At 56.4% G+C, this 27,678-nt stretch overlaps 2 protein-coding genes across 6 annotated transcripts in view; one reads left to right on the plus strand and one right to left on the minus strand.

Moving 5' to 3' along the window:
- The window catches only part of IFT140 (intraflagellar transport 140), an 80,456-nt gene that overhangs the window by 34,676 nt on the left and 18,102 nt on the right, over positions 1–27,678 (plus strand). For all 5 annotated transcript variants that reach the window (XM_036083347.2, XM_078074997.1, XM_078075000.1 and 2 more), the window contains 5 exons: positions 1,064–1,181; positions 3,274–3,404; positions 4,713–4,881; positions 6,698–6,829; positions 9,551–9,738. In XM_036083347.2, the coding sequence (XP_035939240.1) occupies positions 1,064–1,181; positions 3,274–3,404; positions 4,713–4,881; positions 6,698–6,829; positions 9,551–9,738 (738 nt within the window). The remainder of the gene's footprint in view (positions 1–1,063; positions 1,182–3,273; positions 3,405–4,712; positions 4,882–6,697; positions 6,830–9,550; positions 9,739–27,678) is intronic.
- Positions 12,163–27,468, minus strand: TMEM204 (transmembrane protein 204). Its single transcript, XM_036083355.2, has 3 exons — positions 26,594–27,468; positions 22,385–22,540; positions 12,163–12,894 (listed from the first exon to the last, which is right to left on the minus strand). The coding sequence occupies exons 1-3, from the start codon at positions 26,871–26,873 to the stop codon at positions 12,650–12,652; spliced, it is 681 nt and encodes a 226-aa protein (XP_035939248.1). The 5' UTR covers positions 26,874–27,468; the 3' UTR covers positions 12,163–12,649.

Genomic DNA, 27,678 nt, shown 5'->3' on the forward strand with positions numbered 1-27,678 from the left:
TGAAGGAGAGGGGACCGTGAAATGTCACATGAGGCCTGGAGGGCTCCTGGGACAGAGGATGTTAGGGAAACACGGAGGAAATGGGAATTCAGTGAGAACAATCGGATGAGCCACTGCTGCCCACCCAGTACTTCTCGTAGCAGCAGCAACAAGCCAGAACCAGCTAAGCGGGGGCTGCTTACCTGCAGTTTTGTTTTTCCGCAGGTGTAGCAAGTGTGACAACAGCCCGTTCTGGCAGGACGAACCGAGGGAAGCTGGTTGCAGAGCGGCTGCTTCTTGTGTCAGAAGAATGGGGGCGGGGGGGGGCGCCTGGGTGGCTCAGTTGGTTAAGCGACTGCCTTCGGCTCAGGTCATCCCAGGATCGAGTCCCACATCGGGCTCCCTGCTCAGCAGGGAGTCTGCTTCTCCCTCTGACCCTCCCCCTTCTCGTGCTCTCTCACTCTCTCTCTCAAATAAATAAATAAAATCTTTAAAAAAAAAAAGAAAAGAAGAGTGGGGGGGTACATACTCATATTGGCTCAGTAAACCTAGGAACTTTAAAAATTCACCCAGATAAATCTTGAATCATTTTGTTTACACCTGAAAGTAATACGATGTTATTGTCAATTATATCTCAATTTAAAAACTTTATTATTTTTTAAAGATTTTATTTATTTATTTGATTGAGAGAGAGAAAGAGAGCTCGAGCAGGAGGAGAGGCAGAGGGAGAACCAGACTCTCTGTGGAGCAGGGAGCCCGATGTGGGGCTTGATTTCTGGGACCCTGAGATCATGACCTGAGCCGAAGGCAGACGCTTAACTGACTGAGCCACCCAGGCGCCCCTCAATTTAAAAACTTTAAAAGTTTAAGCTAACCCTGGGTTCTAAGCTGGCCCCTCTCCCGGGTGTCCAGACCCTCAGAGTGAGCACCCCTGGGACTTTGAGGAGCCCCGAGTTTCGTGGATGAAGGTTTGCAGTCCCTCAGAGAGCCGGTCCTGGACTGTGAGCTGCCCGTGTGCGGGGAGGGTGAATGGCCGAGGGCTGGGCTTGTGCTTTGCCCTGAGACCCTTGTGTCCCCCCTGCAGAGAGGCGAAAGTGCACTGCAGTGACAAGAACCTGGCCTCGCTGATCCCGGGCGCAGCGGGCATGGCCTCCCTCAGGTGTAACGCCAGTGGCAGCAAGATCAGCATCCTCCTCAGCAAGGTGGGTGGAAGTCGGCGGCTGCTCTCCCAGGACCGCCGTCCTCCTCGGGCTGTGCCCATCTTCGCACACAGCTCTGCGGCCCCACCTCTCCTTCTGCCACGAGGCCTGCGCCCCCACATGTCCCCAGTCCCTAATTCCTCTGAAACCGCAGTTCTCCCTCTGCAGGGCTCTGTAACTCTTCTCTTTTCTATCCCTTTTTGTCAGCCAGCTGTGTTCTGTTGGCTCGAGGGGGTTGCAAGGACCTCTGAGCTCTAGCTTAGAGAACTAAAGGCATGATGACAGCTAGAGGGTAGGTTCTGAAGGGCACTGACGTGCGCATGTCTGTCCCGCTCTTCAGGCAGTGGGCCCTGCCGCCCACGGGTGTTTGCTCGTGAATCCATTCATCCACAGCCTTGTTACCGATTGCCTTCCATGAACCAGGCGCTTCTCTGGGCACTGTGGGCACAGGCCAGTGGTTAAACAGGAGAGCTCAGCCCCTCCCTGTGGATGAACAGACACCCATCTAAGAATGAGTCAAACTGTGCCACGTGGTGCCGGGTAAGCCGCTGGTCGGGAGGCTTCCCGAGGAGCTGTGAACCTGCCAGGCAAGCGTGCAGCAGGGGGGCCACCAGCAGAGGCACCGAGAGTGCGAGCAGGTGGCAGAGCCTGGCCTGGCCAAGGGTCCGCTCTCCGTGGCAGAGGGGCGAGGCCGAGGCTGGCACGGTCAGTGGGCCATCACACGGGCACCAGCCTTGGTGCAGGGACGAGGCAGGAGCATAATGTCATCTCTTTCTGGGATTGCTTCTCAGTGGTGGTGCCCACTGCAGCTGTCCTGGGGGTTGGGGTTGGCTGATGTGTGCAAGGACGCTTCTACCCCTCGAAGCAGTGTGGAGGTGGAAAGGGAAACCTGGTGAGGAGCTTTGCGGGGATGATGTGGCGTCCTGTTTCAATGTTGAGTTTGAGGCATCTCAGAGCAGCAAGTGGGCCTGTAAAGACAAGCCTGAGTCTCAGAAGGGGAGTCTGGCTGGAAATGGGGATCTTGGAAGGATAAGAGTAGTCCTGCCAGCCTGAGCACCGGGACGGGACGTGGGGAGGATGGGCGGTCCAGGGTCACTGATCCAGGCAGCTGGAGGGCGGTGCCAGAACACGCGTGCACAGGATCAGAAGCGGGGCGTGCAGTGGGGGAGAGGGTGAGAGCATCCTGGGATGTGGCACAATCTCCATGGTGCTGGGGGTGAATGCACAGCAGGAGTGGGGACGGCGCAGTGACGAGTGGCCCTGGAGACCCACTTCTCCAGCATGCAGTGACAGTGAAGGACGAGAATGCCTCTCCTTGCATCAGGAATTCTTGCCCATGGTAAAAGAAAAAATGACAGAAAGAAGACGTTCAGGTAGCACAAGAGAGCTTGCAGTGAAAATCAGCTGCCCACCCTCCCCCCCAGCCCTGCTGGCACTCCCCTGGGGGTGGGGAGTGTGCTTTGGAAAGGAGAGTCTGGATTCTCTGGGGCAGGAGGCTGGGGCCTTGAGTGTTGCTGACACGTCTCCGGTCTATTGTTTGTCTTTCATTTTGCTAATGGTGTTCCCGGAAATTAGAAGCATATTCATAGGTACCCAAACCTGTTGATGATTTTGTGATCCTTTTGCTGCTGTTAAGCTTACAGTATCTTCTGTCTAAAATGTTGACAAATTCATTTCTTGGCCTTTCTTAAGTACTCAGGCCCCCTTAGCCTTCCACCGTCTCCTAGAATAAAGCCTGGAATAGTCTCCCCGAATTTCTGGTATTGTTGCCCCAGCAGCCGAGCTGGTTTGTTGGGACCTGGACTCCCCCCTGTGTCTGTGGTCAGTCCCCCTCAGCGAGGATGACATCACTCAGGTCAGCACTGGCCACAGCTGGACAGCTAGAGTCGGGCCTTCACGACGTGTTAGAACTTGTTTTCAGTGCTTGGAAATTATAAAGTAGTGCTTGAGCTGTGGTCTCAGTGGGATGAAAGTGAGTCGATGTCCACTTAGGAAGGCCAGATTAGCTGGCAGGTTGTGGACACCAGACACTTGTTCTCAAACCTTTGGCGTGTCAGCCAGGCGGTACCATGAGCTCCATTTTCTCTTCCCCCAGGCGGACAACAGCCCTGATTCCAAAATCTGCTTCTACGATGTGGAAATGGACACGGTGACCATCCTTGACTTCAAGACGGGGCAGATTGATCAGAGGGAGACATTGCCCTTTAATGGCCAAGAGACCAAGAAGTAAGACTGTGGTTTGGGAGGATTTCATTGAAAAAATACTGACACTGATACTCAGTTAATGGTCAGCTTCCAGGCAGGCTGCTGAGTTACACTTCAGGCCTCAGGGATCTCAGTAGTTACCAGTGCTCAGAACAGGCAGGAGGGCCAAAACGCCCGGGCAGTTAGGATGGACTTGAGCCTCTGAGGCCCTGGAATTACCTGGCAGAACCGGGCTTCTGGAAGGGCAATGGCGGCCAGGGCCTCACGATGGCTGAATCTCAGGGTGAGTGTGGTGGTCACTCAGCTCTGTCAGTGCCTGGGAAGGGAGGGCGTCCGCATGGGTCAACATCGTCTTTCTAGAGAAATAATGGTCGCTGTCAGGGAGTTCGTGTTTGTAGCTCCTGCTCTGCCAAGGACTCACATTTGATTCTGCAGGAGGTGACGCCTGAGGGCCACAGGACTCGAGTGCACAGCGGCAGAGCCCACGGCTGGCCTTGCCGGAGTCTGTTCCTTTGCTCTTACAGCCCCCACCTCCCTACCCAGCTCAAAGCCTTTTCCAGAACCTTCTTTCCCCTGGTGGCTTAACTGGCCACTGCTGGTGGTCCCACCTGAACACACCCACCCTCGCTTCTCCCCAGCCTTGTTCTGCTGATCTGGCTCCAAATGTCCACTGGAATTTCTTGCCATCACCTGAGCCTCATTCCGCAGAAACTGTTCTTGTCCACCCTGGTTGCTCTTCCACCCTGGTTGCCTGGTCTGAAACCTCACAGCTAACCTTTCCCTTAGTCCCCCCGTCTGTGACTCATCCCATTTTCCTTGTTTGAACTGTGTCTTAGACTCACACTTTCCCTCCACCCTCCACCTCTGAGCCACATGGAGCCCAGCCTGTCACTTCTCCGGTGGTGGTGGGACAGTGCACAGCCTCCCCTCGAACGCCTGTCCTCTTCTGAGATCTGACCCTTCCTTTGCCTCCGGACCCAGTTTGTCTGTCGGCAGCATGGGCCCCATAACACACACATCATCCTGGCAGGATGCGCGATCCACCCACTGGTCCTGGCAAGAGCCCTCCATGGAGTCTTCAGAGCCAAAGCATCACATATTCTCCAACAAGACTACACTGGGCCTCTTTCACCAACTTGCTTCAATCTGAGAGTCACCTCAGGCAGGCTGGGTGCACCATGCTGTGGGGAGGGGCTCCGAAGCCAGCAGCCTAAGCAGTGCCCACCAGCCTGCTGATGCTCACCCAGGTCCCTGGCACACGTTTCCAGAGGCTGCGAACCCAGATGCTCCTCTCAGTTCTCAGGACTCAGGACGGGCCTTCTCTTTCAGGAGCCACGCCTTTGTGGATGAGAGACTGATGGATCTCATTCCCGTGAACCATTTCTGGGACCAGAGCGAGCCCAGGCTGTTCGTGTGCGAGGCCGTGCGGGAGGTGCCAGGAGCCCAGCTGCAGCCTGGGGACAAGAAGCCGCCCACCGAGGACAGCCAAGGCCCCACGGTACCATGGCCGCACCGCGTTTGTATCTAGTCACGGGGGGCTCGGCAGGTTCGCAGTCTCCTGATGTGGTTTATGGGGAAGTTAGAGGGAAGTTGGTGCCCGTGGAGCAGAGTGCCGCCTCAAGGATGTGTGGCCTGCGTCTCCCCTCAGGGTTGGCACGGACTTCTCTGTCTGGTCTCGCTCAGACTATCCTATTTCGGTTTTCCTGTTACATCAAGTGCTGTGTATTTCTCTCCAGAGCAGAGCCCGCTACCGAAACAGTTAATGGAGCTAAGCCATGGTGGGGGCGTGTCCTGGGGCTGAGTCAGCCGACTTCTTGCTCTTCCCTCCAACAGGCCGACTCCCACTGCATTGGCCTCCTTGCCTGGTCCCTGCCCTCCACCCTGACCAGACTCCCTGGCTCTGTAGGGCATGCCTCCCCACAGTAGGGTCCAGGACTCCCAACACTTTCCAAACATGTGCTGTTGGAACGTCTGGCGCTGCCTGCGAAAACCAGCGGCTGGCTGTGCCTCCCCATCTATGATAGGTTCCCAGTAAGTCAGCAGGGGCAGCCAGCCCGCCAACACTAGCAGACTTGTATCCCTGCCAAAGGAAGTTCCCTCCCAGGGTGGTGAGAGTGGGGGCCCCAAGATTATCAGCAGTCAGTGTCCACACCCCGAGACTTTGAGAAGCAGATCCAGTCCTTGGCTCTGAAACACTGATTGGTAAAACGCACAGAGGCGGCATCTCTGTGACTAGGAGCGAGAAGCAGCCATGCGCAGAGTTTTCTCACGGTAGAGGGTGACGACCCCAGGCAAGCGAGGAGGGCGCGTGCTGATCCCCAGTGAAAGGCACTTCCCGGCACTCCGATCAGATACCTCTTTAGGGCTCTTGTGAAGATGATGTGAAATTGCAGGAATTCACACAACCAAGGAGAGGCTCTGGTGTCTTGGACCTCCTGCTGTTCCCGTTCAGAAGGTGCTGCGGACGGTGCTTCTCCAAATCGCATGCGCAGGACCCCGCAGAGCACCCGGCCTCTTGGCTCTGTGTCCCTTCTCTCTTGAAAGCAGAGGAGAAAATCTTTCTGCTATTGTTAATTTTTTAGAAGATTTATTTATTTATTTTTAGAGAGAGTGAGCATGTGAGCAGGGAGAGGGAGAGAGGATCTCAAGCAGACTCCCTGCTGAGTGCAGAGCCCCATGCACGGCTCTGTCTCACGACCCTGGGATCATGACCTGAGCCAAAATCAACAGTCAGACGCTCAACTGACTGAGCCACCCAGGCACTCCTCTGCTATTATGGATTTTTATTTTTATTTTTTTAAAGATTTTACTTACTTATTTGACAGAGAGAGACACAGTGAAAGAGGGAACACAAGCAGGGGGAGCAGGAGATGGAGAAGCAGGCTTCCCACCGAGCAGGGAGCCCGATGTGGGGCTCGATCCCAGGACCCTGGGATCATGACCTGAGCCGAAGGCAGACGCTCAACGACTGAGCCACCCAGGTGTCCCTATTGTTGATTTTTATATCAGAGTCAAGGAACTGAACAGAAGAACTTTAAAACACAAGAGTTCTTTAGTTTCAGTCACCAACCAGGATGGGAAGGATTAGCTTTTGCTGCAAGAAAATCCATCCGTGAGAAGGGTCTAGCAGCCCTCAGACTGCATGAGGCTCATCCTTCCAGAAGGGGGAGGTGGGTTATCTGTAAGACTGTTCACGTGTTCATCGTTTCTTCTCTGTTGTGTGTGAACATCCTGACCATGAAAATGGGGATTAGATGCCAAATAGAAAATCGTATTGCCGAACTAGAAACAGCGCTGTTTCCACTCTCTCGCAGACAGACGTGGTGATTCTGTCCTTCTTCGTCACGGAGGAGCACGGCTTCTTGCTCCAGGACAGCTTCCCCCGGCCTCCCGCCTACCAGAATCTTCTGGGGATCGAAGTGCCTCATTATTACTTCACCAGAAAGGTGGGAGCCCCACGAGCACAGGGCCGTGTTCTCGGGTTCTCCTCCCCTGTTCGGCAGGGGTCTGTGGGGTCTCCCGGAGCCTCCAGGGTGCCACGGCTCCCCTCTTGTTAAGCGAGGCAAGCCATCTGCTCTCATGTGTTTCCTGAAACTCCAGTAGTTATGAGGTTTCCAGGTCAGGAAACTTACAGGACTTGGCTTTGCCGTCAAGACAGAGTAGTGCTGAGGTGGAGTGTCCAGGATCCCTGGGCTCAGGGGCCAAAGACGATGCAGACCCGCACAGTCCCAGCCCCAGAGGTGGCCCCCTGTGCTTGTTTAGTGTTGACAGGTGGGGTGGTTTGCAGCACACAGGTGCACACTCCCAGCTCTGTTCTTTGTGTGTGTGTGTGTGTGTGTGTTTTAAAGATTTTATTTATTTATTTGACAGAGACATAGCGAGAGAGGGAACACAAGCAGGGGGAGGGGGGAGGGAGAAGCAGGCTTCCTGCCGAGCAGAGAGCCCAATGCGGGGCTCAGTCCCAGGACCCTGGGATCATGACCTGAGCCGAAGGCAGACACTTAACGACTGAGCCACCCAGGCGCCCCTCGGTTCTTTTGGATAATAAGTTCTTTGCCTTCACTGGGCTTGGCCTCCTCGTCGCCACGGCCCCTTGATCTGTAAGCATCCCGCAGCGAGGCTACGTGGTGCTGCGGGCGGCTCTGTCCACACAGCCTTCCTTCCTTCCCTCGTTGTAAACTGTCAGTGCCGAAACGCTGTTTCTGGACCTCATTCTTACTTAGTGCTCCTTGGGCATTTTCATTTCTCCTTGAGGTGAGAACTCAAAAAGTTGTGAAGGCGTTTAAGGTCCTGTCTATGGAGTTTCCCCACGACTTTCCCATCATGGGCTGTGGTTCACTGCATACGCTGATGGGCCTCCTCTTTGCCCTCCTTTCTGTGTCCACACGCCCACCCTCCCCCTGGTCCCAGAGAGGAGACACGTGCAGTGCCGCTGTGAGTGCCACTCCCCACTTACCATCTATACCCCAGACTTTGCCGTGTTCCCAGGCTGTTTTAATTTATTCTAAGCTGCACTTGTCCACATGCTGTTCCTTTCTGCTTGCGTGCCTCAGTTACCAGGTTTGTTAGGGAGCCTGACGCCACGGCAGCCCCTGGGTGGGAGCAGCATGCCCATGTCGCTCCGCAGAGCCCTCGTCCTGGTGAGCAGCCCGTCACCTGATGTTTGTGATGCAGGAAGGAGTTTGTTTACCTGGATTGGTAACATAGGAAGTCTTATCAATTCAACCTCTGAAGTGCTTGTAACAAATAGCTGTGAAGCATTGTGTTTTTTTAAAAGCTGCCCTTCTTCAGATTGCTGACCTGTATTCCAGGCCTTCAGCCCAGTGTCTGGAGGTTCTCCACCTGCACATTTGAGGGTGTGGATGCGAGTCTGACCCCCCAAGGTCCCCAGCTCGGTGTCCTCCTCTCGGAACAGAGATGAGGCTCCAAATCGAGGGCAGCAGCGAGTTCATGTGGCAGGTGACCCACAGGCTCTCCTGTTTGTGTGAGAATTCCCAAGTGTGACCACAGTGGGCCAGGTTCTAATCAGAACTCAGCATCAGATCCACATGGCCATCCAGCATGGCCAACCTGTTGGAGGTCAGGCCTCTGCCCTGTGCTTTGTGCACACATTTTCTGTTCCCACTCAGTGCAAACTCTGTAGCATTCAGCCTCCTGACATGACCCAGCCTGTGCTCATCCATGAGCCCTGAATTCAAGCCACCTAGACGGTGGGCTGCCCCAGGTCCTTTGCTTATGCTCTGCTCTGTGCCTGGAAGGGTCTTGCCATCCACACCTGGGTCTGACAAATCCTACCCGTGTTTCAAGGCCCAGGTCAAGTGCCCCCTAAAGTTGGGGACTGCAGGTGAACGGCAGAGGGAGCAGTGAGATAGGGGCTGCTGGGAACTGAGATAGAGGCAGGGGTCATACAGCAGCAGCGAGGATGAGATCAGGATTCCTGGGCCCAATTCCACCGTAGTGAGGGGTTTCCCCCACAGCACCATGCAAGTCTCAGCTATCACTCAGGTACCATCTGGGTGCCTGACAATTCAATTCAATTCTTTTATTACTGAAGTGCAGTTGACGTCTGATGTTGTATTAGCTTCAGGTATACAACATAGTGACTTAACACTTCTGTCTACAGCTCTGGGCTCAACATGATCAACTCAGTCCTGACACCGTCCACCCAGAAACAGCGTGAGGTCCCACAGATTAGGGGCTCAGCCCCACCCAACCGCCCCTGCCCCCACCCCAGATGCCAATCCCCAGTCCTGTGCTTCTCACCACAGGCTACAGAGTGGAGGCTTCCTCCTTCTCTGGCATACTACTAATCCAAGCTATTGTTTTGGAAACTTCTACCTGAAATCGTTTTGGCGTCACTTAATTTTAAGACTCTGTGCCTGTGAGCATGTCCGTGTGGGTCATGAAAACTCTTCCTAGGCTGCAGAACAGACCTGGGAAGCAGACGTCTGCATAGTCATTTCATAACTGTTGAGAAGGTGGCTTTAGTGAGCAGCTCCGATGACCTCGGATGCCCACAAACTCGTGCTGCATTTGGCAGGGTCTGTTGCTGGGCATCCATGCCTGCCTGCAGACAGACCCAACACTGACCAGCTCTCAAGGCAGGGACTTAGCGTAGGCGTTCACTTTATGTGAGCTGACAGCCAATGGTGGCCTTTGTCATTCAGCCAGGAGAAGCAGACGGAGAAGACCAGGTGGACTCAGGGTGCCCGTGCGTGGGCAGGAGACCCCTGCGAGACTTCGTCGGGCTAGAGGACTGCGATAAGCCCACTCGGGATGCCATGCTTCACTTCAGCTTCTTCATTACCATCGGAGACATGGATGAAGCTTTCAAATCTATCAAACTCATCAAAAGGTGAGGACTCTGCTCCCTGCAGTGTCAAAGGGATGTGCACGGCTCTCGGGGTCTTTCTTTAGGTCTTTCTCCCCTTCTAAGTGAGCTTCTGAGAATCAGTAACTCTTCTGTGACTGTGTCGTGCTGTATTTCATGGTTTGTCACCCGCGGAAATGCCGCCGCGCTTGGGGACACAGGATCCCACTGGCATGCTGTATCACCGAGGAGCCGTGTTGTGGCCGCACAGTGGGGCGCGCAGAGCGGGCGAGCCTGGCTCTCCTCTGCAGGACTCCTGGGCTCCTGGGCTGCTACTAGCTTGATTTATTGTCAGCCATTCCATGTTCTTCCTCCTCGAAAGTTGTGCAGTTGCTAAATATTTGTAATACCTGTTCCTCTGGGAATAGTTGCTACTAACAGGAAGGTTTGAATAACAAACACTCAAAACAGTATAGTGAAAATGCAATTAATATTGTTCTAAAGAAATTTTTTTCTAAAAGAAATTTTTTAAAAGATTTTATTTATTTGAGAGAGAGAGAACGAGCAGGGGGAGTGGGAGAGGGAGAAGCAGGCTCCCCGCTAAGCAGGGAGCCCGATGTGGGGCTCGATCCCAGGACCCTGGAGATCACGACCTGAGCCAAAACCAAGAGTCAGAGCTCAACTGACTGCGCCGCCCAGATGCCCCTTTTCTAAAAGAAATTCTTACTCAAGGGCTGTCTACAAGCAGCCTCCTCTCCATTCCTGAGAGAATTCAATAATTCTTCTCAAGAGCATTTGACAAATTTTAATCTCCAAAGAATAGAAAAATTATTGCAGAATGAAACTAAAATGGGAAAAAAGAGACGAAAAATTAAGTCACCTAGAATAGATGCCCCTCCTGCCCTGCCACGGAACGCCCCCTCATTGGCAGCGAAGGTTTCTGTAACACGGAAGCACCTTTCAAAATAGCACACGAGGGACGTCTGTGTGGCTCAGTCGTTAAGCATCTGCCTTCGGCTCAGGTCATGATCCCAGTATCCTGGGTTCGAGCCCCGCATCGGGCTCCCTGCTCCACGGGAAGCCTGCTTCTCCCTCTCCCACTCCCCCGCTTGTGTTCCCTTTCTCGTTATATCTCTCTCTCTGTCAAATAAATAAATAAAATCTTAAAAAAAAAATAGCACACAAACCCTCGTCCCTTACTTATTTCTAAAATAGTGAGGCCAAACCTTGTTTGTGATGGAAGAGCCTTTTGTACACTGGCTGTGGGTGTGGACAAGAGGGCTCTTAGTTTGGGGGGATGAACCAGAGTCTAGATGGCACAATCCAGCCTTCCTCTGGTCACTTTTCATTTAAACGCAGTCACAGATTATGACCGACCACAGGGTCAACTTGAATACTTCCATGTACCCTTACATAGTCGCATATGTAACAGTGTGAAGTCATATATCTTAAATATTTCATTATTTTTTTAGGAGACTATTATTTTTAGCATGTGATTCGGGGTCAGGGGGAGTCCTTTGTGGACGGAAGCTTTGAGGGAGGAGGGTCAGATTTGAATGTTGCCTTGAGTGCTATGGTGTTGGACGTAATCTGTTATTTCTACAGTGTGTGATGAGCTTATTGTAAATGGTCAGGCCACAGACGCTTTTAGGTCATTCTCAATTGCATGATTTTTTAAAGCACCAACCCCAATCCACTGTTTGTTCTGACTGGAGACAAACTCCACACTGATCACCACACTCTCTGGAAGGTCGGAAGCAGCAAGGCTGAACATTTCTTAGCGGGAGGCAGCCTCACGTGGAGGAGGCAGCCAGTGGGCCTGGGCCGGACCCCAGCTTTGCATGCTGCCCACGGGCCCCCGTGTCGGTTTCGTGGGAGTCACTGCCACCAGGTGGCACAGGGTCAGGCAGGGCAGGGTCCAGGAAGCGTCCAGGTGGGTGTGGGTGGCAGGCTGTCCTTACAAATGTGGTCAGGCAGTCTGGGGTTCTTGGGGGCGGCCTCGGGTTTGAACCCCTCAGATGCAGCTCTTTGATGTTTTCTGTTCCACCTGGGGAGGTGGCACTGATTCACCTCTTCCAGATTTAGGACCAGGGTTGTTTGGAATCGGTGTGGTATCATGAAGGCCATCGGTAGACCACCCAGCATCTGGCTGAAGCTAGGTTGAAGATTTTTATAGGGAAAAACATAAAGTAATCTCTATGAATTTTCTTTAAATAAATAGACGCTTTTCCCTCTTACTCTGCCATTTGTTGATCTGCTGTCCCAGGGCCAGTGTTCAGTCTGTAGGAACAGGGGCGTCAGAGTTGAACGGAAATGTGAGTAAGGGCCCACAGCTGTGTTCCCACCAGGTCTTGAAAAATGTACCAAGCCTTCTCTTCCTGCCAACCCACAAAAATGACAGAAAAATAGACCAACTTCTTTTCACCCGTGTGGCAGTATGATGGATAAAACACAAGTTTTACACAGTGGTGAGAAGTTTGCATTTTATTTTAACTTAGAAAAATAATCAGGAGCAAAACAGACATTAGGAACACAATCCTGTCATAAAGCCGTAACCATCTGATTGTAAATTCTGAGTCACTCAAGGAAGACCACAGACAGTTCCAGAAAATCTTCCCGGGTATTCTGCTTTACCAAAGTAAATATGACCAAGGACCCACCGCTCAGCAGATACAGAATAAATTAATCCTAGGCCAAGATGCAGAGCAAGCTGGCTGCCACTGTCCATGCACCTCAGCCGCTGGTCTCCTCCTTGGAATGTGCTCAGAAGTGAAGCCGAGTCGTGGGTGCATCAGAAGGAGGTGGCGCAGGCAATATATAACCACGTAATATATTTATATATAATATAGTAAACATAGCTGTGTATCGTACATGTATATATAGGAAACCCTATGAATCGCCCGCACAGACAGCCCTTCAGTTTCTATACTGTTTAGTTATAAAGTCCTGAGCAGGCTCAGCACGGTGACTCCACATACTCGTTGTCCAGCCCTCGGCGAAACCGTGCAGTCAGGGAGCGGCTGATGACAATCACCCGGGGCCCAATGCAGTCCTCTCTCCTGTGAAGAATGTTCCAGATGAGCATGGCAGCTGCCAAGGTGGCCAGAAGGCAGGCACCAATGTTCAGGTAGCAAGACCAGGACAGGTTGGTATACGGGCCGATTCTGTAGAATGTCACCAGCCCAATGACCAGGACAAAACCTGTAAACGAGAGAGAAGTGTTCAGAAAGCCTTACTTGGAGCCAGGAAGAGGACTGGAAATGGGCTGTTGAGCCCCACAGAAGCTCAGCTCCCAGCTCTTCCCTGCCCCCCTCACCCCCCCACCCACCACCACCCCCCCGCTCTGTCCGTCCCAGTGGGTGGTAGCCCAATTCACATGCCACGCTTCAGTGTTGAGCTGCTTTGCGTTGGGCCTCTGTGCACTTTTACGACCTTTGGGTGGCTGTGGAGGGACGGTGTGCGTCTACTTAATCCTGGCACGGAATAATTTCGGGGGGTGCTCCACAAGAAAACAGCCTGGTCCCAGCGCACTCGTTCTTTGGTCTCCAGGGCTGGGCCATTTTCTTAGTCATCCTCCCCATGGAGGTGAACTGCTGCTCCCTGTCCACCCCAAGACGAATCCAGCCTCAGCTCTGCGTGAGCTCCTCCCCGGCGCCTAGAAGCACTTCATTCATTCAAGTGAAAGTAGACACAGAAATTGTCTAAGTCTTATCTAGAAACACCTCAGATTGGTATCTAACGCAGTCCTGTTCTTAGCAGTTTTCTTGTTCTTAGTGTTCGCTTCTAGAGGAGATAGAGATTTTCTTCACAACTCCGGAGTGCCCAGCGCCCGCGTGCTCTGGGGAGGGGCAGACAGGGCTGCAGACATGGCCAGTTCTCCTGCTGTTGCCTCCCCTCACCTCTGCACCCTGCACCTGGTCCTACAGTTTCCCTCGCACCTCCACATCCCCTCCTCCTCCTTACTTCCCCTCCACAGCCTTCTCTTCTGACGGTGGACAGAGTCCTGCGCAGGCCTCACGTTGTTAGCACTTAGCACCACGGTGTCACTTCCTGTCACGGTTTGTTAGTTCTTGCAATAGGAAAGCCGGAGTTCGTGCCCAGGACCTGTCGGCTAGGATAACAGGGCACTGATGTTTGCTAGAGTTCAGGGCCGAGTCTGGGCCGGGAGCCCCACAGGGACAGAGGAGAGGCCCTGCTGTCCTGCTGCCTAGGAGGCTGGTCCAGTGCAGCCCTCCAACCCCTCCGCCAGGAGGGGCCGGACGAGGCAGATGAGGTAGGAAGGAGGCGCAGTGCTGAGTGGGAGCTGTGGCTGTCGAGGGTGAGGGGGCCGGGCAGAAGCAGAGGCGGGGCAGCCCAGGGAGCACCCCACCCTCTGCGGTGGTGACCTGGGGGGAGCTGTTTCTTGGAACCCAATGTACCTGATGAGGACAAAGTCTCTCGCAGTGGTCCGGACGGAAGCCTCCCGCCCCTCCTGGACTCGTCCCTGTCCCTGCCTTGGGCTCTGGCCAGGCCAGCCTCCTGCTGCAGTCCCTCCCCCTGCCCTGCGCTGTGACATCCGTCCGTCTGTTCATGCTGGTCCCTCCGTTCCCCACAGCCTCCCCTGCTTTCCTCAGGAAACCAGATCATGCACGACCCCTGTGGCCCCAGAGCTGAGCCGCAGTGGTGCCAGCTCATGGTTCTGGAAACTGTTATAAACTAGTGTGGGGTGAGGGGTGGGGGGAGGCCTGAGCTCTCACAAGCACAAGTAGTTCGGTCTCATCATCACTGTACCGTCCAGAAAGTATGAATTAAACATTTATCCACCTCAGTCACGTGCTAAACAACAGTGGCGGTGACTAATCTCCGCATTAATTCTCTGCAGTACTTCGTGGAGCTTTTTATACCCAGAAAGCTTCTGGATACTTCCTTTCTGTTAAAAATAACTAATTCTCTTTGTCATGCACACTGACAGAAAGAAACTTCTGGCATTTCTCTCTCTCCCAGTGAAGAGCATGTCCCTTGCCCACAGTTCTGTGGTACCGAGGTTTGCATTCATGGGAAAAGGAGTGATAGTCCATTTTGTGCCATGAAAATGAAAATACTTCCTGTGTCCCCTCATAGTTCTGTGTCTTTGGGCATTTTTTGTCAGCCAAGGGAGCTTGTCGTGCCTTGTTTCAACAGGACTCAGCAGGACGGGGTGGGTGGGGACATGCTGGCCGGTGCCTGAGGTCACAGAAAGGGGGCTGTGTCTGGGGGACGGGTGTTTGCTGCGAGGCCAGTGGTAGCCTTCGGGCAGGGAGCCAAGCTGAGCGGAGAGGGCACTGCCTGCAGGGCACAGCAGTGGGGACCAGCGCAGTGAGCAGGAAGTCACCGCGATGGCTTCCATGGTCCAAGTCTGTTCGCCCTTTGCCAAGCATCCTTTGGAGTTGCACTGGTTACAGGAACGTTTAAAAATCTGATATGCAGCCTGAGCCCCAGTTCTGTGACATCATTCATTGTGGGGGTGTGTGCAGGGGTGAACAGCCTCGCCCCAGCCCCACAGCTAACTGGGGTTGGCTGACCGCACTGATGAGTAGAGACAGGGCACCGTGAAGTCCATTATGAGACCTTTCTGTGAAGACCGGGGCAGAGCTGGTCCGGAGCTGGAAGGAGCCAGGCGCCCTTGCCTGCCACAGCCAGAAAGGACCAGGCCCCTGTGTTGCTCAGGTGCAGGGCACTGTGGGCTGTGTGCCTTTGCCTGGCCTCAGCTCTCTGCCCCCGTCTCCGTCTCGGTTAACGGTGTGGCCACACCAGCCCCTGTCCACTCCTCCAGGATGCCGAGTTCCATCCTCTCCCGGCCTTTGCTGGTGCTGCTAGCCCTGTGCTTGACCAGCCCTGGGGAGGGGGCTGCCGGCAGCACTCAGCCTGGAGGTCCAGTCACAAGTCGGCCCATCGCAGCTCGGGCTTGGCCCGTCCCCTGCTGGCGACCCTGTGGCTGGAGGGCGCCCCCCCACCCCCGCTCCAGCTCTGCCTCCCAAAGGGTCGTCCAGGAATCACCTAGTGAATTATCTGAGACAAACCCAGATAGATCCCATGGTGCGGAATTGAATGCAGTGTGGGCCTCTGGGGAAGCTTTATAGTGACCAAGCCCATCGGGGACAGGGCCCGTTCGCCATGATTGTGTCGCTCGGGGTTGGAGCCGCGGCAGGACGTACTGGTCCCCAGGCTGTTCGCTAGTTTCCATGCGCGTGTGCTCAGCACAGCTGTTCGCACTGCACAGAGGGCTTGTAGTGTGTGCATGGCGGAGGCATGCTTGACTCATCCTGGGGGAGCTGGTGTTCTTCTTAGAGTGGGGAAGATGAAATTTACCCGCACAGCGTGGTGCTCCAGGTCACAGAGTCACCAGGTCCAGTGTGGTGAGGGTGGGCCAGGGAGCCCTGGACAGGCCCGCCCAGACCCTGCCAGAGAGTGGTGTTGGCTGGGCCTTTGACACCAGGAGATCCCATTGTAGGGACACTCTGAACTCCAGGCAGTGAAAATGTTCACTCATGGGACCAGTCAACAAAGCGCATGGGCAGAGTAGCTGCTGGCTTCCAGAGCGCCACGCAGCACCGCCACGCCGGGGCCTGGCCACAGGGCAAGACGTGGGACCCTGTCCTGTGTCTGTATTGGCCAGTACCACGGGGTTACTTGTTTTCTTAAGGTCAGTATCATATAATGGTCTATTGTTGAGCATAGGGTAGGCTATTATTTTGTTGCTGTCTTTGTGTATTACGTCCTCCCTCATGTTTGGCTCTGTTGCCCACAATGTGCACAAACTCAGAGCGTGGAGCTACCTTGATGTTGAGAGTAAGGTTTTTCATATTACAGATGGAAGAACAGGCGGGGGTGGGTAGATTGATTAGAGAATATGAACTCACAGGTGCACAAACAAGGTGAGCACAACTACCCACATCCCACAAGGTGATGGATCAGTGTCAATGCAGAGCCTGACAGACGGAGTTTTAGAGAGTCTGTCCATCTGGAGCACTACTGACCGCCCGACAGTAAGCGGCCCCGGGCAGGTTTCCAGCACCGTCCACGGTGCGTCTCACCTCTCTGGCCTGCTCTTCACAGGCTGCACCTCACTTGGCTCTTTTTTCCAGAAGTGGAAAAGAATGCCTAGTTCTATATCCTTGTGTGAAAAAAGGTTTAAAGAATTCACATTTATGTGACTTACTCTGTGTAAAGACCCATGTTAGCTTTTGCTTTGTTTCAGTTCAACTTAGAACACATATAGTCAGAGAAAGGGCTTGACTCCCCAACATTAAAAAAAACTAATTTAGGAAAAGCCTCTCCTGATCAGGAAGATACCGGGAACCTACTACAACAACGGCGCAAGGACAGGTGGACCCCGCCCGGGCCACTGGGGGTGGCACGAACTGCACAGACAAGTGGCACATGGGGATCTCCTGTGTGTGCATGTCAGCAGTGAAAAGCCGCGGGGACGTGGACAGGCACGTGGCCTCGCTGGCCACCTCCAGCCTCCGCCTGGGCCCTGGGTAACTGCCATTACGTAGACATTCTTCTGAAATCTAACTTGCTGTTTGCTTCATGAAATTCTCCTGCTGGGGGGGAGAGGAGGGGTGTGGGAAGTAGACCCGGGCCAGGCTGGCCTTATTAAATATTAACTCATGGGACCAGTCGACAAAGCGACTGGATGTGCCAGAGACTTGGGCTTCCCCATCTCTGGCACATCCTGGTGTGGAGACCCCCTCAGAATTGTCCCAGAGACTTTTTTCCCAAGACTTCCCAGTGATGTTCATGTTTGTCCAGAAACAAATGCAAGGGGAGACTTTGAGCAAACACCCTGAATTCTGCATGTGGAGTCAATTCCATCCTCATGAATTTCTGTTTCCAAAGCAAACAGCCCCTTCCTGTGAGCTGGCCACGCGGGCTCTATGAATCACAGCTCAGCCTGCAGAGCGTCCCTTTCCTCTCGCTTCCTTCCTGCCTGCTTCCGAGGGCTCCAGTGCCTGTCACAGGGCCTTCCTGTTGGGGTGACGGTCAAGCACACGCAGGTGGTATAAGGAGAGACCGTGGGGCTGAACCCTGAACCTTCACACAGCACACCTGCTTCACGTTGCGCCTGTGACAGCTTCCAGAGAGAGTATTCACAGAGCAAACTCGCTCGTGGCCTGTGTCAGGGCACGGCCGTGGTTGGGATGTCCCAGCATCTGTGAGCCGCAAGTGATGGGATCCACGTGTTCCTCCCCAGTGGGAGGGATTCTGGGAAAGGAAAAGCCAAACGTACAGTGGACCTGGTCATGTTTCCACAGAACTGAAGCTCCCAAATGATGCCTGACATGCTGTCACTCTAAGCAGCACAGAGGACATGGAAGTGAAGGGAAAACACAGGGTACGTTTGGGGTGCAGACCGGCGCCAGGGAAGCAGAAAAGACAGAAAAGCCAAAGACAGAAAAGCACGTTGTCCAGACCAAGCGAGCACCACCCTATTGTGAAAAACAGAAAGTTGTATATTCCTATGAGAAGAACAGCAGAATCCCCACCGGCTCACGAGATGCCAAGACAGCTGCCGCTTATCAACCCGACTGCCCCGCGAAGGTCCAACGACATGAGCATTCTCAGGGGCACAGAGTACTTAGTGTGTTTTAAGTTTTGCCATCATAAGAAAAAATATTAGGATTTCCAGAAGCCAGAGACGAGGAGCCCAGGAGCTTCTGCGGTGATTCTGCTCCCACGGTAGTCCCGCTAGAGCTTGGGAGGCTTTGTGTCAGGAGGAGGGCCAGGCCGGGAGCGGGCTAGTGAGGGAGGGCTGGCATCCACCAGCTGCAGGACATGTGTGGTGCAGGGACAGCACTCTGAGGGGCCAAGTGCCAGAGCTGCACGCCTGTGAGTTCACTGGCTTGGGAGCATGGCGTGAGCTCAGTCGGGCCTGCTGGTCAGCCTCCCCAAAGGAGGTGAGGAGTCGTTGGGTAGGGTTCCCGAGGAGAGCCCGGTACCATCTCAGAGGCACTCAGAACACAGCAGAGAGCGGAGGCCTCTGCAAGTCGGCTGTATGTTTGTACTTGAACTAGACCTGTTTGTGATGGCAATCGCGCTTTAAGAAGAACCGTAAGTCTGAGCAAGCTGCAGGGTCACTCAGATGATTGACAAGGAGCCTGGACTAACGTTCTGCACACATGGGGGTAGGCCAGCAACAGAGCCTGGAATAACCATGAGGTTGTCCCCCCAAAAAATGTTCGCCTGGAACCCAGTTTGGTCAGTCAGTCCTGCACAGCCAACAGCCAGGGCCCAGGGCCGTAAGCACCTGAAGAGCCACAGGACGGTCACACTTAAGAAATTTTGGAGACACCCGCTGGGGCGGTCCTCAGGCCTGCTGGCAGGGCTCCGGCACGGACTCCAGGTGCAGTGGGGAGTGCTCGGCTCTGAGCAAAGAGCGGTGTGGCATCCCCAGCAGGCCCACAGGGGGAAGTCAGGGTGGTCACAGCAGCAGGCATGATGGAGCCGCCACCGGCCGGTTGGCCCCAGCTCTCTGGCTGCACAGGAGCTAGGGATGAGGTGGCTCATCCAGGGCCTCGGAACCTGATGCAGCACCTAGATGTCCCAGGACTGCATAGGAGCCTCACCCCGAGGTGCCCGCCAGGCACGCTGCCTGCCGAATCGGCCCTCGGCGGTCTGCTCTGCCCCAGGCGTCGCTCGGGTGTGTGACGCAGCGTCCGACGCATCTGCAGTAATCAGGCCAGGATGACCGTGCGCCTTTGTTCACACAGCAGTGAGACCAGACTCGGACGAGCAGAAGTCGGCCAAAGCAAGAGAGTAAAGGACAGAGGACGGGTCTGCAGAGCCAGCCTCCAGGAACCCGTATGGGAACGTGGCTGTGGAAGGGGGCTGCTCGCACTCGGGTGGGGGTCGGCCCAGTGGCCACCGCATGGGCAGGTCCTCATCGCACCCCCGCAGCCCCGATGGGAGCTGTCGCCACAGGGAAAACGGGGGTTGCATGCAGATGTTCCGCTTGTAGAGGTGGAGTAAGGGACAGAAAGTAATCTTTTCAACTTCAAGGTAAATTAAAATTACACTTGGAAGCTTCTGCAAGGAAGCTGGAAACTGCTGGGTGTGACTTTGTGAACAGAATGCAGCAGGTGGAATGGCTGGTGGGACCTGTTTGAGGACAGCAGCTTCGGGGCCCTGCACGTCCCTACGACAGGGTCCCTCAGAGGAGCAAGTATGAGGAGCAGGGCCCGGTGCCCAGATGGGAAGAGCGGCGGGCAGGCAGGGAGTCGCCATCCTTGCTGGGTTCCAGCCTGCCCGGCCTCCCCGCCTCCCCATGAATTCGTCAGCACCTTCTCTCCCCGCTGCCCACCCTCTGGCCCCAGCACTGGGGACTGAAGGTTTGCTTGCATAACAGGTACCAGCAGGCATTTCCCCTCCTGGGACAGGATATCCCGGCGCCCTTCAGTCTCTCTCCCTGACTGTTTAAAGCAGACCGGAGCACAGGAAAAAACCTAACTCTAAAATTAGCAGTGTGGTGGAAGAAAGACACATGGCTGCATTCTGTACTGTTTGTCAATGAAACAAGTCTAAACAGGGCCAAGTGCATTTCCTTTTTGGGCAAAACAGACCTGCGGGAGTGATGGTGGGACGCCTCCAGGAGAAGCCTCCTGGAGAAGCCTGCAGAGCCGGTGCTCCTGGCTTTTCCCGTCAGCCTGTACCGGTCTGATGGTGTGTGAGCAGAGGCTGCCCCGGTCTGGGGACAGCCAGGAGAGAGCACCCCCGCCCCACAGCCAGGACAGGCCCCAGGACGCCCCAGGGCTGCCGCCAGACAGCTCCCGTTTCCTTCACAGGGCTCCCCTATCTCCACTTGCTCGAAAATATGTGATTTGGAAGCAACACTGTCTTGTTCTGAAATGAGGGTTCGCAGGAAGTAAGATGTCCGTTTGACACCAAACCCACAGTCTCTCTCCCAATAATTCTAAATTAAAAATGCCGTGGTCCCTTTATTCTGCTGCAAGGAGTTATTTTCAGAATCAAGAGCTGTTCCTTTCATTTCTTCAATGCCTGAATATCTGAATATCTGTTCCTAATCTTCCACTTCCTTCTGGAGGGGATAGAGTTTCAGATAAGCCCATGCGATAGAAGTGGGCAGCCTCAGTGAGGCTGAGGACCCCATTTCTGCCTTATGGCCCTAAGGTCAGCGGAGGGCAGAGGAGTGATTTTCTGAACGGTCACTGTCCTCTGGGATGTGCGTGTTTTTACCCACCTCCCTGGATAAGGGAAGGAGGCCGAGGTGGTCAGAGACCCCGTCTCACCCACATCTCCTTCCTTCTCAAGACCGGCCCTGTGGGGGCAGACGGACGCGCCAGCCCCAGTTCCCACGGATTGCAGGTGACAGAGCCAAGGCGCCTGTCCAGCTCCCTCGGCCCCACAGCTGCTCTTTCCTGCAAACCGTCTGGTCGGCCCTGGGTGCTCCCAGGCCCCACGGACGACCCGGCTGTGGGGAAATGACTGGCCCAGGACCACCCGCCTTCTATTAAAAGGCACAGGAAGGCCTGTTTCCAATTCCTGATTCCCACCCGGCTCACTTTCCAGCATGTGAATTCCTGCCAGTCTGTCAGCCTCATTCTCCAGAAAGATAAGGGCCGGGGGCCATTATTCCCGGAATGATTCACTTCAGACTTCCTGCGGTTTCTCTTCCTGGGTCTGCTGGAACTGTACCTTCAGTGTTGGGGCATGCTGCCATTCCCCAGCAGTGGGAGAGGCAGGTGGGTCGGCTGATCACATCCCCACACCCCAGCCCACGTCATCCCCGCACAGGACCTCCACTCACACGCTTGCTAGTAGGCAGCAGAAAACCCGAACGTCCCCAGGTGAGCCGGCAGGAAGGAGGCGTCAGGGAGGGGAAACCAGCAGAGAAGACCCCCCGGGGTCATGTGAATAGCTTCTGTGGCTTCCATGGCCACTTGTGCACAACTTCCCAAAACAATCCTATCTCTCATTTACGCTGCCGCTGCCACCATTCTCAACCTTCCGAGACCATGGGTGTGCTCGCGCCCTTTCTCAGTTCACGCTACAGCCGCCCCCAAGTTCTGGCCGGTGTGGCCTCCCACCCCCGCTCCTGTGGCGGCATGGGCTGTTGGGTGTGGGAGCCAGGACAGGCCGGTGCGCTCAGGAGCTAACGTGTCCTCCATGCTTTGTGCTGCTTATGAGGAAGGGCCTGCCGCTGACCCCGGCCGGGTCCCAGGAGGCTGCATTGGTCAAGGAGCGTGCAGATGAGCTTGGCTGGACCCTCGTGCTCGCCCTGACCTCCCCGTTCACACAGCGTTAGTGGGGAAGGTGAGGCGGCGGAGGTGCGGGCTCAGGTGGGGGCTCTCCCCCTGCCCGTGGCAGGCTGCTGCACCATCACTGGAGGGGCTTGACCCCAGGCCACCAGCCACATCGGCTGCAGACAGGCAAAGACATAGCAGATGCCGCAGACTTAGGAAAGCAAGCACGTGAGCCTAGAGCACCAGCACGCGGAGCACCCTGTCTTACAGCAGGAGAGGGCGGGAGCCCAGGTGCTCGCTGCAGCCTCAGCGCCCCCACCTGTGGTTCTGTCTCACTTCTGCCCATGGTGAAAGGTGGGAGGGTGACCCACGGGAGTCGCGGTGACATTAGAAGACCGCAGCGGGCCTGCCAGCCCCACGCGACCAAGTGTGCGGCCGCCCTGCCTGCCCGGGGCCCCGGGGGTACTCACTTGCCAGCTGGAATGCGGCAGCCATGGCCTCCTCCCAGCACTGCGAATCAGGAGACAGCAGGGGCAGGCCTGCCAGCCCCAGGACGAAGGTGAGCTGTCCCGCAGCGAGCGCTGCCGTGGCCACCAGGTTGCAGGCGCGCATCATGTCGAACTGCACTGTGGGAACGACAGGGGACAAGACAGGTGGTTAGCTCGGGCAGCTCCTGCCTCCATCTGCGCCCGGGGCCTCACCGACCTGCCCTCCCTGCCCTGTGCTCTCCACTCCCCCAGGTGGGGGGGGGGGTTCGCAGTGCTGGCGCGAGAGGCCCGTGGACAGACACAGCTTCCCCGTGTGCTGGGCGGCAGGGCGCCAGCCTGCAGGAGCGTGCCCGCCGTGGCACCTGGCCCCAGCCTGCTGCTGTGTCTGCGCCCCGGTGTCTGTGACTGTTGCCCCTCGTAATTAGCACCTGAGGAGCCTGGAGTGAACCATCGTGTCGCACCACTCCCCGCCCCAGGCCTGGCTCCTCCTGCCCGTCGGGAGTCAAGCACCTTCCTCCTCCCCGTTGTCTTTCACAGGCTCAGGGCTCTTGCCCTTTGCAGATCCCAGGCCTTTCCCTGAGGCCAGCGGCGCAGACACGAGCAGGGCCGAACAGCAGAGGCCTGGCTGCTGGGAAGTCAGGGTGGCCCTGAGGGCAGATCGGGGCCGTTGGAGGATGACAGTCCCCACCTGCCCAACTTCTTCATTGCGCCGAACTGGCGGCTGCTTTTGCCCTATCTGGCTGTGTAGATGAGCCGTGTGGACAGTGAGCGTGGTTGGGGCTATGCTCTCTCACCGGCTTTTCTCCCCAATACCGCTCTCTTGCCCAGCGGGCTTCACTCCCACGGGCTGAGAGCTCATACTGTGCTCTTGAGAGTAGCTGCAGATCGTCCCTGCCATTGATAGAAACCCTGACGCTCGTCTGATTCAGTAAACGCCTGGGGTGCCAGAGGCCAGGCCTGGCGAGTGTGGGGCTCCTGGCGCTGGGGTGGCAGCGGGGCCTGGCTGGGGAAGGCGCCAGCACCCACATTTCCTTACCTGCCCCGCTTGAGTGGCTGCTCAGGCTGAGAGCCAGGCTTCAGGCCAATTTGCCAGAAACTTCCTGGCTGCCCAGGCAGTCTTCGTGGTGGAACCCAAGGTGCAGCCAGCCTGACCAGTGGCCGCACGTGCATGCAGGACACCAAACTGGTCCTGCTGTCAGGACGGATCAGGCTCCAGGCAGGTCCTTCCCGTGCGCTGAAGACTGGCCGACCTGCCTTCTTGTGGAGGCCCTGCTCTTCATATGCTCTTTGTGGGGTCTTCACACCCCACGTTCTTTGCAGTTAGTTTTACCAATATGTGACCACACAGAGGTTCTTGTAGCCTCAAAGGTGGTCGGATATGGGAGATAGGTGTGACCTCAGAGACGAGGGGCGGTAAACATGGTGGGCGCTCGGGTTCAGGGCCGGCCCAGGGAAGTGCAAGGTTCCCCAGCGCAGCCTCGCAGGCCAGGCAAGGAAAGTCTCGCACACAGGGCACACTCGCACAGAGGGGAGTGGCCTGCCCTCCCACTCCCTCCGCCCAGCTCTCTGTCCTTCCTGGTGCACAGCTGAAGCCACACACCCTGGCTACCAACAGCCCCCTGTGGCATCCTCACCCCATCAGCCTCCAGCCCCATGAATGTGAAGATGTGGGAGGGTGAAGGATAAAGCAGTGACAGCCCACAGACCCACCACCTGCCTGAGAAGACTGCCCTGTGGGCCACGATCCCTCTGCCAGCCACCTGGAGGGGACCTGCAACGGGGGAGGGGGTGCACGTTTGACAGGCTGTGATCACCATGCATGTAGCCTGGGCAGCGGCACCCCACAGGAATGTGGCACGAGGGTCTGTGGCCGGGCAGGCCCAGTGCCCTTTGTCTGCCTCGGTGGTCAGAGAGCAGTGACCCCCTCTGGGCCAGGTGCTCAAGGTTTAACTGCATGTTTACTCACCCCTTACTTGTTTTAGAAAAGGAGGTTAGGGCACCTAACAGAATGTCTGGAACTTGGAAAGATGAGAAACGCCCAGAGAGCAAGTCTGACCGGGACTGGGTTGGGAGTTCTCCTCGGGCCAGAGGAGGATCTCACGTCTGCCGAATCCCCACGGCGCCTCACAGCAAGGAAAGCCTCCTGAGCAGGGATAACTGTCACGATCGCCGCATGCAGCCCAGTGAGGCGGGCAGGAAGAGCCCCCCAGTCCTGGAGGACAGGACCCCGCGTGTCACTCAGGACCCCTGCAGCAGAGTGCCCTGACGCAGTGCAGAACGTCAGGTGGTGCTCCGTGAGCACGGAGTGGCTCGGACTCTGGGCTCTGCAGGGCGTTGCCAGGACCCTGAGAGCAGAGCAGACAAGCATGACCCCCATCCCTGGGCTGCCCCCCCCACCTGCCACAACATCTGGAGACTCTAGGACAGCCTGACTCTCGCACCTGAGATGGGGAGCTTGGGATGGATCGAGTCAGGCCTGTGGCCACACACTGGCCTGTAACGGATCGAGATGACTGCGGAGCATGCGGGGTGGAGGGGTGTTCAGCGCTGAGCCAGCATGAATTTGAGCAGGGCACCACCCGCTCCCTCCTCCCCATCCCTACACCAGCGGAGTGGTGGCACAGAGGGCCGGGGTTTTCCCTGGGAGCTGGTCTGACGTGAGGCGGCAGGTGCTGGGGCCCCCGCGCAGATTAGCCCGGCGCACTGCGTCCTGCAGCTCGTGCACACGGACCAGGCGAGAAGTGGGTCAGCAGCTCAGTCTCCCGCACGAGAACCTTCCACGCTGTTTCCCTCGCTTGGGGCAAATACTGACGCCCAGAGGTTACGGCTCAGCTGCCATGGATGCGTTACCAGTGGTGAGGATGTTGTAGAAGTCGTACAAGGAGCTTGTCAAATCGTGGGAGGGACCACAGGCGGGTGGCCAGGTGGGAAGGGGGTCTGGAGACAAGCACATCCCCACCCTGTGTACCCTCCTGGCCTTGGCAAGGGTCAGAGGGTATGGGCGCCCAGGGAGGGCCCCTGCTTGACATTGAGGCCTGGGCTGGGGGTGCTCTGTGGGTCAGGGCGGCGCAGAGCCCACACTAGAGCCTCAGGGTCGATGGCTTGCATGACTCCTCAGGACAGTCCCAGGACCCAGCAAGTCCCCTGGGACCCAAGGTCAGCTGTGCTCAGTTTTGAGTTTGTGGAAAAGTTTGAAAGCCCTGCTTGCCAGACACAGTCCATCCCCAACAGAAGACCCCCAGGCTACACGGCAAGGGGCTCTGAGTGGACAGACTGGGGTTGCCTCCCCCCAGGGACTGTAGCCGAGCACATGTCTCCTGCAGCCTCCATCTCTTCGTGGAATTGGACGCCACCCCCACCCCGGCTCCCTCGTGGGTCAGGGCTCCAAGCACGTGGCAGGTGGGGACATTCCCACCCCGAGCACAGAGCTCGCCTGTGCTGCTTGAGGACCTTGTGGACACCCTCTGAGAGCAGTTAGCAAAAGCCCTGCCAAAGCCTCACATTCTCGAAAGGATGAGCTCTGTCACCTGCCCATCTGTGAGTTAGACTCTCGTCAACAGCTTCAAAGAGGCAGCTCAGGGAGACCTCTGCCTGTCAGCTGCTGTGACCGCGTCGATGACACGTTCGGTGACACATGTCTCACTGTGAGCCTTCCCACCCGCACACTCAAACCTGACCCCACGGTCAAAGTCCACTTCCCACCTTCCAGAGCAGTCAACAGACCCAGCCACCAGCGACCAGCCAGGGCCAGGACAAGACCGCGATGGGCTCTGCTCTCAAGAGCTGCTGCCCTGAGCCCCTTCACTGCCCCCGTGGCTGGTCTCCTCCCGGAAGTCCTGCCTTGATGACCCTGACAACTGTGGAGTGACGTCGGAACTCAGCCACGTGTTTTTAAGCTTCTTGTTTTACTAGCGAGGTGTATTTTCCAAGAAAAGCAGATCTTCCTTGATCTGGTTAGTGGGTCTGCCCTTTCCCTGTGTGTGGAGGCAGAGAAAAGCCCAACACCCGCACGGGAAGAATTCCATCCTAAAGGAGCCGGGGCAGGTCTGGGCGCCACCGGGAGGGTGGGCACAGAGCTTGGGGCTCGCCTGGGTTGCCAGTCACCAAACACGCGGCCCATGTCCACCTCATGCCGTCAGAGCTCGCGGGCCCTGACCGCCCTAAAGGAGGCATAAAGATAAGCAGACTTACGTTTGACGGTGCCTCGAGCCTCCTGGAAGCCTGCCGCCTCAGAGCCCCAGCCCAGAGCTTCACAGTCCCGAGCGTCCGCCTGCCCTGGCCGGGCCCCGGGGCTCGGCCCTCCCCGGGCCCTGTCCACCAGCCAGCAGGACTTCCACAGCCCCACGCTCCGCTTGCGCCCATCCTCCAGCGTCTGGTACACCCAGTTGGGGGTGAAGGCCGCCACGTTGTTGAGGACAAGAGAGACCAGGGCCACCAGCGCTGCTGTGGCCACCAGTTTCTGGACAGTCATCGCCGACTGCCGGTGCTGTCCCTTGTCGTGGAGAAAGTCCCAGTCCCGGTCAGCTGCTGTGGCCAGGGAGAGCTGAGACCAGCTAGGGGCTGCTAGAGGACATCACCGCTCATTCTCAGTGGCATCGGGAAGGCCCATGTGACAGGTGCAGGTGAGCTCACCTCAGGCCCTCCCTACCCTCCCTCCTGCACCTGGAGCAGGGCCAAGCCTGAGCTGCAGCCAGCCTCTCGGCCCATCCCGGGGAATAAGCCGGGGCACCAGCGAGAGTCCAGAGTCGTGCGTGCGCCGTTTTCTTGGGAAGCAAGGCCTCTCCTTCCCACAAGAAACGGGAGAGGTGGGCGGCAACGTGGGGGTCTGTCTCACCTCACTGCTTAGAACCAGCGCCACAGAGCAAAACCAGCCACCAGGCTCTGAGCAGGGCCGGGGGGAGCTGTGCCGGGAGCGGTTCAGCCTCTCACTGCGGGAGCCCCTGCCCTGTGCCTCTGCCACGAAACAGCCAGTCCTGGAAAGCAGCGAGCCTGCTGCAGGGAGGTGCATGTGCGTGTGTGTCTGTGTGTGCGTGCGCGTGTGCAGCCCCCCCTCCGCAGAGAGGAAATGGTTGTTTTTGAGGCTGTTTTTTGTGAGCTGGATGGAGGGCGTAGCCAACTGCAACAAATAGCGGCCAAGCCACGGCAGCCAGACGCTAACAGGATGTGTTTCCTGATAGGAAAGCAGGGAGGCCTTCTCAAGTCCTGCTCCAGGACCCTCCTCCCCTGCCCTCCCCACCTTCCTTTCCCAAGGGCAAGGCCTGGGGTGCTAGCCCACA

This window comes from Halichoerus grypus, chromosome 6 (assembly GCF_964656455.1).
Source record: "Halichoerus grypus chromosome 6, mHalGry1.hap1.1, whole genome shotgun sequence".
In the NCBI taxonomy this organism is placed as follows: domain Eukaryota; kingdom Metazoa; phylum Chordata; class Mammalia; order Carnivora; family Phocidae; genus Halichoerus; species Halichoerus grypus.

Excerpts from the sequence above, each read along its gene's own strand:
- TMEM204 (XM_036083355.2), bottom strand. The coding sequence starts at position 26,873 with ATGACTGTCCAGAAACTGGTGGCCACAGCAGCGCTGGTGGCCCTGGTC. Across the intron at positions 22,541-26,593 it reads GGCTCGAGGCACCGTCAAAC|TGCAGTTCGACATGATGCGC; the intron begins GTAAGTCTGCTT and ends TCGTTCCCACAG. Across the intron at positions 12,895-22,384 it reads TGCCGCATTCCAGCTGGCAA|GTTTTGTCCTGGTCATTGGG; the intron begins GTGAGTACCCCC and ends TCTCGTTTACAG.